Genomic DNA, 13,370 nt, shown 5'->3' with positions numbered 1-13,370 from the left:
GAATTTGATTAATTGATTTTGGGAATTCAATTAATCGATTTCGGGAATTCGATTAATCGATTTTGGGAATTCGATTAATCGATTTTGGGAATTCGATTAATCGATTTTGGAAATTCGATTATTCGATCTTTGATTCTCGAGTTCATTTCAAAGTTTTTCATTTCGCTGATGATTGAATATATGAGGATTGAGGATCGATTATCGCTAGTGAATCGATTTTTGAAGTTCGATTTATCGATTTTCGATCATGATTGATTTTTGATCGGGAGGGTGACCTTGAGGATATTGCGAAATCGTTAGAAACTCTCAATCCGAAATAGAAATCGCAAATGAATTGATTTTTGATCCGGCAAATTGAGAAAATTTTGAAGATGAAACTCAATCCAAAATGAAAATCGCAAATAAATCGATTTTTGATCCAAAAGTCTACTTTTGAGGTTAAATTTGATTTTTAATTTCGGATATGATTGATCATACGAGATCGAAATTCACAAAAATACATATATTTTTGAGTTCGATAAATCGATTTCTGATCGAGAGGTCTACGAGTATGTTAGAAGCTATTTTTTGTTTCAATTTCAAACATGTTAGATCATGAAGAATTATTGCAAATGAATTAATTTTTGGGGTGATGATAAATTGATTTATAGGCATAATTGTACATATATTGATTGGGAAGGTGTAATATTTAGAGACCAAATTGACTTTTTAAAAATTTGAAATATTTATTTATTTATTTATTTAGTTTAAAGTCACTATCGACAACATTAAGGTCATTAAGTGACATAATAACTTAAAGCAACGACACACTGAAGTAAATGGTATACATTGATATCTTGTAGGAATTTTATAAGTTTAGGAGAAATTTGAAATATGTTTTATCATAATATAAGATCGAAAATTGCAAATAGGTAAATCGATTTTGATCGTAATCGATTTTCGATCAGGAGGCCACTTTTTTATTTTTGAGACAAAATTTATTTTACAATTGAAACATGTTTGATCATATCAGATCAAAAATTGCAAATGAATCGATTTTTAGAATTCGATAAATTGACTTTTGCGATTTTCGAGGCTAAACATAGAGTTTTACATTTTTTATAACCTACAAAGGACAAAGGTTGAAGCGAGGATAATTTTAAATACTTAAAATGAAAGACGATTTATCATACTTCTTCTATAATTTGAGTGAGATCAAATATCACAAATCAATCGATATTTTGGGATTCGGTTGTCGACTTTTGAGATTTGATTATCGAATTTTGAGCTTTGCTTATCGATTTTTGGAATTGAATTATTCGATTATCGATTTTTTGGAGTTCAATTATTCGATTATCGATTTTTGGAATTTGATTGTCGACTTTTGAGATTCGATTATCAAATTTTGGGATTCGCTTACCGATTTTTTTGGAATTAAATTATTCGATATTCGATTATCGGTTTTTGGAATTCAATTATTCGATTATCGATTTTTTGAGATTCGATTATCGATTTTTTGGGATTTGAATATCGATTTTTGGGATTTGATTATCGATTTTTGATTGGGTGATGTATTTTTAAGCCAAAAGTGATTTTTCGTTTCAAAGATGAATAGTTGATATCAGATCGAAAATCACACATGAATCGATATCTTGGATTCGATTAATCGATTTTAGATCATGACCGATTTTCGGCGCTAAAACAGAATTTTTCATTTGAAGATGACTGATTATTTGGTATCAAATATCGCCAATCAATCAATTTTTTTGGATTCGATTTTCAATTTTCGATCATGAGACTTGTAATTAGAGGCTACCTAGTAGGTACCTACCTATATTTTGGAAGAAAAACTTGATTTTCCATTTCAAACCTCAAACATGTTCGATTCGATCAGATCACATTACATCGAATATCACCATATTGAATCGATTTTTGGGGTTCGATTAGGTATTCGATTATCGATCATGATAGATTTTTGATTTTGGAGGCCTATAAATATGATGATGATGATGATGAAATTAAAAATGATTTTTTTCTTCATTTCAATATACCCAACACTATAAATGATCAAATAAATGAATCGATTTTTGGAATTTGATATATCAAGTCTTGATAATGATCGATTTTCAATCAAGAGGTCTATGGGGCTAAAATTAACTAATTTTTCATTTCAAACATGTTCTATAATGTGATATCGAAAATCGCTAAAAAACCGATTTTTTGGTTTCAATCGATTTATTTTTGATCAAAATTGATTTTTCATTTCAAACGTGATTTATTTTTGGATTTGTACATGGAATCGAAAGTCGCCGCAAAAAAGTCAATCTCGGAGGTTGGATTATTCAATTTTCGATCAAAATCGATTTAATACTCACTGGTGGCTCCAAAATGACTCAAAGCTGGTAGTTTTTGTGGTAGAGAGGAAGGGAGGGGTGCTTGAAAAAAAACTTGTATGAAAAATATGGGAAAAAATCGCCATAAGAACAACTGTTTTGATTTTCAAAAAAATCTGTCAAAAATTCAAAAATGAACTTCAGCTTTTGGAATTTTGGCTGGTATGATATTTTGCATACTCTTTCAGCGTAGCTTTACCTACTTGAACCAAAATTTTTTCTATCGGTTCGAATGTTTTCTTTGCAAGAGTAGGTAGATTCTCGTGGTATTTTCTTGAAAATTATTTCATAACGTAGACTCTTTAAGCGCTGTCGTATGCTAATTTCAATTTTTATGATACCCACTTTGTCATAGACTTCTACGTCAAACTTTTCTGCTTGTTATCAGTGAATTTTATTGCCTTTTTTCCGCTATGTCTTCGCAGTAATAGGTAAACATACCGTCCTTTGTCGATATGCCCAGTTATATGTATTGACTTGTTCGAAATTCTTTTTGATAAGCACTCTCCTTCAACTTGAAAAAAACAAGCCATCAATTACGTATTCACATTCACTTTTGTATTTTAGGTTTGAATGACTCGAAAATATTGAAAATACGTAATGATTTCTCGTTCAAAAATTGATCGATTTCGATACGTTGTTGCACAAAATTTGAATTCAGGGGTTCTTAAAAAAAACTCGAGTTGAATTTTTTTTTTTTTATTTGTTACAAATAATTGGTGAAAAATCTACCGGTTTCTCAGTGAAATTCTTCCCCGTCAAGAAATAGAAATAACTTTGACTAGTTTTGAAGAGGATTTGATTAGAAAAATTTTTTTGAAAATGAAATGTTATGTGTTTATAATATATTGAGTAATATCAACTATCAAATCAATGATAAAAATCAACAAATACAAATTTCAAGCAATATTATTAGGCATATATACCTATTTATACCCATAATCTTGTTTAATCATATCCGCAGCCTTTTCTGCGATCATTATCGTCGGTATGTTGGTATTACCGCTGGTTATTTGAGGCATCACCGAAGCATCAACAACTCGAAGACCATCAACCCCATGCACCTTCAAAGCAGCACTCACCACTGCACTGGGATCTCCTTCAGGGCCCATTTTACAAGTGCCAGCAAAGTGATCCGAGGTAAAAGTGTAGTAACGCAGAATACACTCGTAGTAAGCGTCTGAATACAAAGCATATGGTGAGCATTCTTCAGCAGTCAAAGGAATATAAGTACCTCGTTCTTTGAAAGCTTTCGTTTGAGATAATTTTCTCAATCTACGAAGACCCTCGATCATAACTTTGACGTCGTCTGGATTGGTCAAGTATCCATGCACTATGCCAGGATATTGCAAAGGGTTGTTGCTTTTGAGAAAAACTCGTCCTCGACTTTTAGGTTTCAGGTTCTGTTGATATGAAAGAAACGTGGGAGCTTTCGCGATCAATTTCATTAATTGGGCCATCGCTTGAGGTTTCAAATTTCTATTCGAGAAGTACGATTTCATGGCTGATTTTTCGGGGAAAATAAAATGAAGACATTGTATATTAGGATCATCCGAGGTGTAACCTTTTGTATTGAAGAGCAGCAGTATATTGGCGATGAAACCAACGTCGATTCTGTCGATTAACAGTAAAGATAATTCTAATAATTGGGGATACAGAATTCGGTAATCTGCGAAATCTGTCTCAGCCAGTATACCAAATGTGGCCACGTGGTCTTGTAAATTATAACCCACTTTTAGGTCGCTGATTACTTGGATGTCTAATTTTTTCAAATCAGCTTTCGGACCGATACCAGAAAGCATTAGTATTTGGGGCGAACTTATCGTACCTGCGGATACGATGACCTCTTTTTTGGAATAGATTTTTTTAAACAGCCCACCTTTAAATACTTCAACTCCGATAGCCTTTGACTTTTTACTATCGAATATCACTTTCGTAGCCAGAGTTTCTTTCATTATGGTCAGACATTCTGTATTCAAGGGTGGTTGCAGGTAAGCTTTAGCTGTGCTCCATCTAATCTCATCTTTCAACGTAGCAGGCACTATGGTCATACCTGATCGACGTTTAACGCTGATATCTTCAACCACTGGTAATCCCGACTCGAGAGCGTAGCTTGCTATGTATTTGGCCAGCTCCGAGACTCCGTAGACTGTGCGATTGGTGAAATCTTCCACGTAAACAGGACCATCGTAGCCGTGTTTAGTCGACGGAGGCCATCTGGGCACCCTTACCCTTTCGAGTTTCTTGAAATAAGGCAGCACGTCGTTGTAACTCCAGCCTGGATTACCCATCGATGCCCAACCATCGTAGTCGCTCGGACTGCCTCGATTGTACAAGTTTCCATTGATCGAACTCGTCCCTCCCAGCATCTTACCCCTGGGTAATGTCATCTGATTGTTGATGTAACCTCTGCAAGAGTTATTGGCAGGTTCGGTGGGGTAACTCCAGTCGACAGGGGAGCCATATAGGTTGAATTCCGTTGGCACCAGAGCCGAATCTGGAAGAGGTGGATTTGGCCCAGCTTCGATTAACAGTACTTTTAAATTAGGTGCTTCGCAGAGTCGATTGCCCAAAGTGCTTCCGGCTGATCCGGCTCCGATGATGATGAAGTCAAAGGTGGGGTCTGGAAGTTGAAATATGGTGTAGCTTTTATCCGGCGGGTATAATGGAATGAGGTCGAAATTTGATCGCAATGAGGGTAGCAAGTATGGGAAAAATGACAGCAATACTTTGGCTAACATGTTTGATCTTCGATTCGGATGTAAATTATTCAAATATCGTACCTACTTGAGACGAATTACGATTTTAATACCATTTTGCGTTATTTTACCAATAACCTGAAAAGCTGATGTAAGGTTGCGAAACGTACTGTGAAAACCAAAACTACGAGTAAAATGAAATTTTTCACCAAAATTACTCATTGTTGGCCTTCTTGTCGCAATTTTTCCTGCGACATTATTTTTCTATTTATACGACAACTAATCGTGTACATATTTTCTATACGTACGTGTTTTGTAATTTCTCTCCATAGGCGTTTATCGGTACCGATAAATTCCCTCGTAAAACATTCTACATATTTTAAAGAATTTTTTTCTTACACGTTTTGTACGAGTCAATTAAAAAAAAAAAAAAATTTGAAATTTCAAAACCGATTACCTACCTATACTGATTTCGTCGTTGAAAATTTTTTTGAGTTAGTGAATCTGCATTTTGTTTTAAAAAACAGGATTCACCAAACCGAAATAATTTCTCGTGTGTACTCTGCAGGAGTAGAAATATCAAAACTCCTTCAAAAATACACTTTTCTACGAAAAATTATCCACAAATACGAATACAGTTTTAACAACACGATACAAAATGCAATGTCAATAGCTTTTTAACGCGTTAATTTGTCAAATTTTCCATCCTCGAACTAATTTGAGCCAGTTTGACGTGTGACGTATTATGTTTTTTTTTATTGTCGAAAGCAAGCGCGTGGCTATCTTTATTTTGAATTGACATTTTTACTAGGTACCTAACGGTCATTATAGGATCTTGTGTCACACTCGTGACGTCACGTCATTTTAGCGTTATTTTCATTGTTTTTGAGTTGCACATGGAAATATTCACGATTTTATGAACATGGAATTAAAATGAAATGAATCTGAGTGTTTTTCAGGGTGTCTAACGGTGCTGCAAGTCCTGCTTTTTTCAATCAGATTTCAAATTTTCAATTCATTTCTTTTTTTTTGTAGAGTTTCTAAGGACTCATTTGCCAACTTTTTTAGTCCTGGAATTACACATTTTTGAGAGCTTTTACCCTCGCTTTGCTCGGACTATTTGCTTTTATTTTTCCGAATAAAAAACTTATTATTCAAATCCAAGAAATTTTCAAAGTTCGAATCAGAAAAATAAACTCACTCTTGCATAAAGAAATTTTTTTACTTCTCAAAACATGAATTTTTGAAAGCTTCTTGCCTCGCTTCACTCCGGCTCGTTTGCTTTTCTTTTTCGAGTTTTTTTTTTTTTTTTTAATCATCAATATTGTAGTGCTTGCTTCGAGCTCCGAACGCTTTTGAAAGTACATGTAAAATTTCAGCCTCCTAGGTCAAGGTCAAATGAAAAGTTGAAACGTCTGAAAAATCACATCTAGAGCACACCCTAAATGTGTATGTGAAATTTCAGCCACCGAGGTCAATTTAAAGAGGTTCAAGCAATGCCACAAAATCAAAAACTGTTGAGGAAGGACCGTAAAATTTGCATAAAAATACAAAACTTGTCTTAAAAATAGTGAAATAGCCGAACGGTTCACAAACAAATTATAGTTCGTTTAAAAACAGCCTGAAAATGTCATTTAAAATGTTGAAAATGAAGAAAAACTCGATAAATTGTTTTTCGAAATACTCATAATAATTGAACTATTGTTGGCGAAAACGTGAATTTATTTTAAAATAGTTGCTAAATGTACGAGAAAGTTCTCGAAATTACGACCAAAATTCCTAAAAGAAGGCTAAAAAACATTCCATATTTTCAAAAAGTCAAAAAATCGCTCAAAAAAGTAGAAAATGAGAAAAAAATCAAAGTAAAAACGCTGAATGTGATTTTGTTTCAATCTTCAAAAATGTGAAATCACCTACTTACTCATCTCAAGAAAAGGCACAATTACCGAAAACTTTTAAAAAATTATTTCTGAAAACTTCAAAAAAGAATACAACCAAACATAATTGTTGAGAGAAATGAAAGAAATTGATGAAATTAAATCAAAATGTTTACAGGTGCATGAATAAAAATCGCTGAGAGTTTTCAAAAACTTTGCTCAATTGTTTAAGATTTCAAAAAAAAAAAATATTGAAAAAACTCAGCTTTTCAAAAACACTCTAAATTTTGACCGTGAAAAGGACATTGAAGAAATTTCATCAACATTTCTACAAAACCGTGCAACTGTCTCAAAAACAAATCACCTAAATCTTCAAAAACTTACCCAAAATTTAAAAAAAAAACAACAAAACAAAACAATTGAAACGACATACTTAAAAGTCACATAAATCAAAATTATTAATGACACATAAAAATTGCTAAAATTATTAGTATGAAAAAAAATTATTGCTTGAAATTAAAAAAAAAAAATTTGGGAATTATTCAAACATCTAAAAATATTTCAATAATGAAGAGAAATAAATTAACGTAAAAATTTCCAAAAAACTGACCTAAAAATTGTTCCAAAAGATGAGAAAATTTATCAAGCGAAATCAATTTTGTTGGGTACATGAAAATGGCTGCTAAAATTTTTTTAAAAATCAATTACAATTCTTTTCGCAAGAAAACGTCGTTTTTATACCTCTCAAAATACTAATTTTCGAGAGCTTTTGCCCTCGCTTCACCAGGGCCAGCTTGTTTTCTCTTTTCCGTAATTCAAAAATTCCGGATTATCCCCCCTCCCTCCTCTTAAAAAATACTAAGTGTTTGAAAAATGTCCTGCTAAACATTCTACGAAAATCTTGATTTTTCATTTTGAAATTTCGTTAAGACATCCTGTTCATAAGATTTTTAGGTCGGTTTTTCAGACTCAAACATTTAATGAATAGAACAGCTCTTATGTTGAAATATCTTACTCATAATATCGTCATAAATGATATCGAATTATCGAAAGTAGTACCTAACTTCCTATGAAAGATGTCGAAGTGTTGCAGAAGGAGTTGTCGATCTCGCAGTTTGAAGGAGCAATGAAGGAATTATGTTTTTTATAGCAACAGCATGCTGAATTGCTGATTGCTGCGAGACGTTAAAAGTTGAAAATTATTCTAAGTAGAGATGAGAACGTGATAAATTCTTGATAAATACATCATAATATTTCTATTAAATATTTTCATGAAAACTCTCAATGGAGAATCAGTTTTGAAACTCATGTAAAAAGTCATTATGTCGTGTGGGATTTACGTACTAACCTACCAGTATTAGGTAGGGAATTATTTTCAGTTGTGGAAGCAAGTGGGGGGGGGGCGAAAGGGCTACTGCCCCCCTTGCGAGCGAAAATTTGAAATGAAACATGCAAAAGTGGACGTTTTTTTGTTGTTCGGACGCATTAGTTCTAAAAATTTTCGCTCGAGCAGTAATTTTGCCTTCGTTTTCATAAAATCATGCACCACACATCACGACAGGTTTCCAGAAAATTACCCCTAATTTCGATTTTTCATGCCTAAAAATCTGGTTTTGCCCCCTCCTTGAGAAAATCCTGGCTACGCCACTGATGATTTATGGTCTCATTTGTTCCAGAAAATTCATTTGTCAGCGAGTGAAACGATTCCCATTTTCATCAGGGGTTTTACGAGTTTTGCTTTTTCGAGTTTGCTTTTCCTGAACGAATAAATGATTTGAAATGAGTAAAAAAACATTCTGATTGAATCAGGTTTTTTTAGGGCAATATTTAAATTATGAGATACAGTGGAATTTATTGTACCCATTACCTACTTACCCAGAACTCTTGGTTTTTTTCAAAAATTGCTAGAAATTTAGGTAATTTTTTTAGGGTGCCATTTATCGGCACGACGAGAAAAAGGGATTTTGCACGACAGATGTGAACGCCTGAAAACCCGGTATTGAACGACAGAAAGTGTTGGCATCCATTGCACGACAGAAAAATTAAAAGTGCACGCCGGCGTACGCCCGACGAATTAAATAAAATACACAGACTGATTTGCTAAAGAAACGACAAAATTGAGATCAAAACGACAAATTATGAAATTAAAATTTTGATTTCACCGAAAATATGTACAGGAAGCGCGAGTCTATCTACATGAATATTTTCGAAAATGTTTGCACCCCCTCACCCCCCCCCCCCTCGAGGGAGAGATACTTATTTACAAAAGAAAAATTAAAGCTGTCGTATCCCAAACCTAATTTGAGCACACAAAATTGTTTTCCTTCTAAAAATATGTTTAGATGATCACGTATGTAGTATGTACTATTTTTGGAAATTTTCTCAATTTTATTTCCAGGAGGGGTCATCTTTAAAAACTTGAATTTTGCGCGTGAACCTTAAAAAACTGTAGAAAATGCAACAATTCATTAAAAAGCTTATTTTGGGCACATGGGCATCTCCCCACCCAATTTTGGGTGTGACAAAAGTTGAGAATATGGATGTAAGGGGTTGGTCATTGACCAAAAATTTGACATTTTTCTACATCTTGTTGAAATCATTTGGTTGCAATTTTTTGTTGGGTTTCATCGATTTCAAAAATAAAATAGATGAAAATTCTTACAGTCTGGCAAAATCTATTTATTCATTTTTTTTTTCAAATGAAATAAATAATGGTACCGCTCCCACGACCAACTAGTAATTCAACTATACTGTGCAGGACTCTGGTACCTCTACCTACTACCTAGATACTTTGCAAATCATTCAAATAAAGACATGAATGAAATGGAAATGGTAAGATATGAGATGAGATAAATTGTAACGAACATTCGTCGGGCATTTCCTTTTTCGTGACGTGAATTTTTCATGTTTGTTGACCAAGGTCTGTCGTTCAATGTTGTCGTTCTAACAACAAAAACAGTCGTTAAGTCGCCTGTCGTTCAAAAACCATTATGTTGTCGTGGGGTTGTCCTGTCGTGCAATTCATTTATTCTGTCGTTCAATTAAAGTTTTCCCATTTTTTTACCTATCGTGGCCAAAAAGTGCTGATTTTTACAAAAAATCAAAAAATGCTCGCTTTTTAGCAAAAATTAAAGGTCTTGCTTTTTTATTTAGAATCGCCAAAAATCACCAAAAAAAGTCTCGTTGTTTTCCCCCCCCAAAAAAAAAAAAAATGCAAAAAACATTTTTCGCCAGTACTTTCTAAAAATTAGCTTACCTACTGCTATTTGCTAAAATTGTCAATTTTTTTGACAAATAAATTTTCGCGTTGAGCAAAATTACTAGAGAATGTCGCCTCTATCCTAAAAATTACTCACAATCAAGTGTCGCTTTCCAAGTCCACCGTTTTCGGCCACACTGATGCCTCAAATACAGTTTTTGATTTTTCCTGAATTTTTAAATTTCTCCAGAAATCGTATGAAAATTAATTTGAACTTCTAAAAAATCAGGTTCTAGCTTAGACACGACCTGTTTAACGAGTTTTTTTTGACAATTAGGGCGATTAGGTGAAAAATAAAATCAATTGAAAAAATTTGGCCAAAAAAAACGTTATTACTGGGGAATTGATGTGTCTGCCGCAGAACTCAATTTTTAGCAGCTCAAATGAATTTCTGTTTCTTTTGAAGACACCATAGGTTCTAGAATGGCTGAAGGTGAAGAGTGCAGATTGTAAAATTCGGATCCGGAAGGGGGGGGGGTGGGTTCGGTTTCACTCGCAGGCAGAAATCGTCCATTATCATGCAGGCTTCAAATATTTCTCCGGATATTTTTAAGATCATGAATGGGACCCGAGCAAGGCGAGAGCGAAAGCTCTTGAAAATTCACAAACCTTCATCTTTTTCAACCCATAATTTTTATACAATTTTCAAAAACAACCAATTTTGGCCAAAATTAAATTTCTTTTTTTCATAATTTTTGGCGAAAATTAGGACATTTTTTGGTCTATTTTCAAAACAGAGCTGGAAGAGCTTCCACCTATTACTGAAGAGATTTTACAGAGCACTGAAATTGACTCTCACCTTGACTCTCTGTCTAGATCAATTCTTTGTGCTGCCTCCAAAGCTCAAAAAGCAATCTCTAAAGTCAGTGTAACAAATTCTCATCTTCCTTTTCCCATTGTTCGACTCATCCTCAAAAAAAATTGCTTGAGAAGACAATGGCAAAGAACAAGAGACTATTCCTTGAAAAATCGCTTGAATCATCTAATCCATAATGTTCGGAAAAGATTGGAAGAATATCGACATGCCAACTACCAAAGATATTTTGAGAGCCTATTGCCCAATTCTTCTTTATGGAATCACACTAGAAGTCATCTCAACAAACCAACAATATAACCTCCACTAACTCATAATAACAAATCAGCAACTGCAAACGATGAAAAATGTGAATTATTTGCTGATTTTTACAAAGATATTTTCTGTAATAGAAATAGAGACACTCTTGATATTTTGACTGAACCTAACAATCATTGTCTTCACAAAATGCTTTGTCAAACCTCAGTTGAAGAAATTCGCTATATTATCAAAACAATCAAAATCCGGAAATCACTAGGCTCGGATAACATCAGTAACATTATGCTTAAAAACCTTCCAACAAATATCCTAGCTAGCTTCAAAACACTTTTCAACTCTTGCCTTTGAATTGGTTACTTTCCTAATGCCTGAAAATTGCCAAAGTAATTGTGCTTTCCAAAAAAGAATCTCCTTCTTTGTCTCCTAATGATTATAGACCTATCAGTCTTCTATCTTCTCTATCCAAAATCCTTGAAAAAATCATTTGTAAATGTCTTTTGGACTTTCTGAAAAAGGAACAGATTTTGCTATCTTTTCAGTATGGTTTTTGTAATAAAATGAGCACAGTTCATTAGTTGCATAGAATGGTACAAATCATTAACAACGGCTACGAGAAAAAGCAATTCACAAATCTTTTATAGACATCAAAAAGGCCTTCGTTTCTGTATGGCATTGCGGTTTAATTCACAAATTAGTTACTTATAATCGAAACTCCCACCTTTCTATGTAAAATCATTTCTTCCTTCCTTCAAAATAGGAAATTTTATGTTCAAATCGACGATGAAAGCTCTTCATTTTGAGAAATCAGCCAAGGTGTACCGCAAGGCGCTGTATTGAGTCCAACATTGTTCATCTTATACTTACTGCTATGATATTCCTAAACCAGTTGATAATGAAATAGCAATGTTTGCTGATGATACGTGTTTACTCAGCCAAAATAATGATCTTCTAATTGCTTATAATCAACTTCAAGCTGGTATCAATGAATTGAAACCATGGTTTGAAGGCTGGAAACTTGAGCTAAATCCTCTTAAAAGTGAAACGAAAATCTTCACACTTCGCAAAATCTCACCAACTTCAGAAATCTTAATCGATAACACTATGGTACATACCATGGAATAGGTACATCTACAGTTAAATATCTCGGCATACACTTGGACCAGAAACTATCTCTCAAATACCATATCATTCTCAAATCACGTGATGCCTACCTCAAACTACGTAAACTTTACCCCTTACCTGGTTGGCAAAACGGCATTTTTTAGACAGTGCATTCTGAATAGGGATATGACCACATATCAATTTTCTGACTGCCAAAACGGCAATAATATCTGACTGTGGTTCTGAGTGTGGATCTGACTCTGTGCCAATCGGGTACTGAATCGTCGTTCCACATTGTCTACATCTTGTAGTCTACTTCTTTACAAAAATTTCGTCCATAGCTCATTCATATGTGCAGCGCCAATATGGATAACAGCTTCAAAAACTAACAAACATGAGCTACAAATTATACAAAACAAAGTTCTGAGAATCATTATAAACGCACCATGGTTCCTCCGAAACAATCAGTTACATAATGAACTGCAAATAGAATCAATTGACGCATTCTCTGAAAGACTTACTGAAAAATACCTTTTCATGCTGGAATCGCTTGATGACTTTGAATTCCTACTTAGCAAAAATCTTATGAATCGTCTTAAAACACATAAAAATCCTCAAGATCTTTTTTGATGCAATAAAACAATAATTCTTTTAAGGACTTTCTGGCAGTTTTGACTGGAATGTATTGGAGAGACTGGGGAGGGGGGGGGGGTTCAAGTAAAACAGCATTATTTTTGATGCGAGAAGTCAATTTGTCTAGTCTTCAACTTTGGTTGGAGAAAGGAAATGGAAAATATTGAAAATTTGTTATTCAAGAAGTAAAAAAACCCATGGTTTGGTGATTCTTTAATCTTCCCTGTTTGCCCAACTTTTTCTGTCTGGAGGAAGGGGTGAGACCCCCACACTCCTCGTTTAGCACGCCTTTGATTTCCTTCCTTCCTTTTTCTAGTGCTACGAGTACTTCAAAAAAAAAAAAAAAAAAAACACTGG

General features: G+C 34.0%; 1 protein-coding gene across 1 annotated transcript; it reads right to left on the bottom strand.

Annotated features, from left to right (window-relative positions):
* Positions 1-3,212: 3,212 nt before the first annotated feature.
* On the bottom strand, positions 3,213-5,284 carry LOC135838343 (glucose dehydrogenase [FAD, quinone]-like). The gene has a single exon (XM_065353930.1). The coding sequence runs from the start codon at positions 5,111-5,113 to the stop codon at positions 3,299-3,301; it is 1,815 nt and encodes a 604-aa protein (XP_065210002.1). The 5' UTR covers positions 5,114-5,284; the 3' UTR covers positions 3,213-3,298.
* Between the last annotated feature and the right edge of the window lie 8,086 nt (positions 5,285-13,370).

The sequence above is a fragment of the Planococcus citri genome, chromosome 1 (assembly GCF_950023065.1).
Source record: "Planococcus citri chromosome 1, ihPlaCitr1.1, whole genome shotgun sequence".
NCBI classification, from domain to species: domain Eukaryota; kingdom Metazoa; phylum Arthropoda; class Insecta; order Hemiptera; family Pseudococcidae; genus Planococcus; species Planococcus citri.
This window is presented reverse-complemented; position numbering and strand designations above follow the sequence as displayed.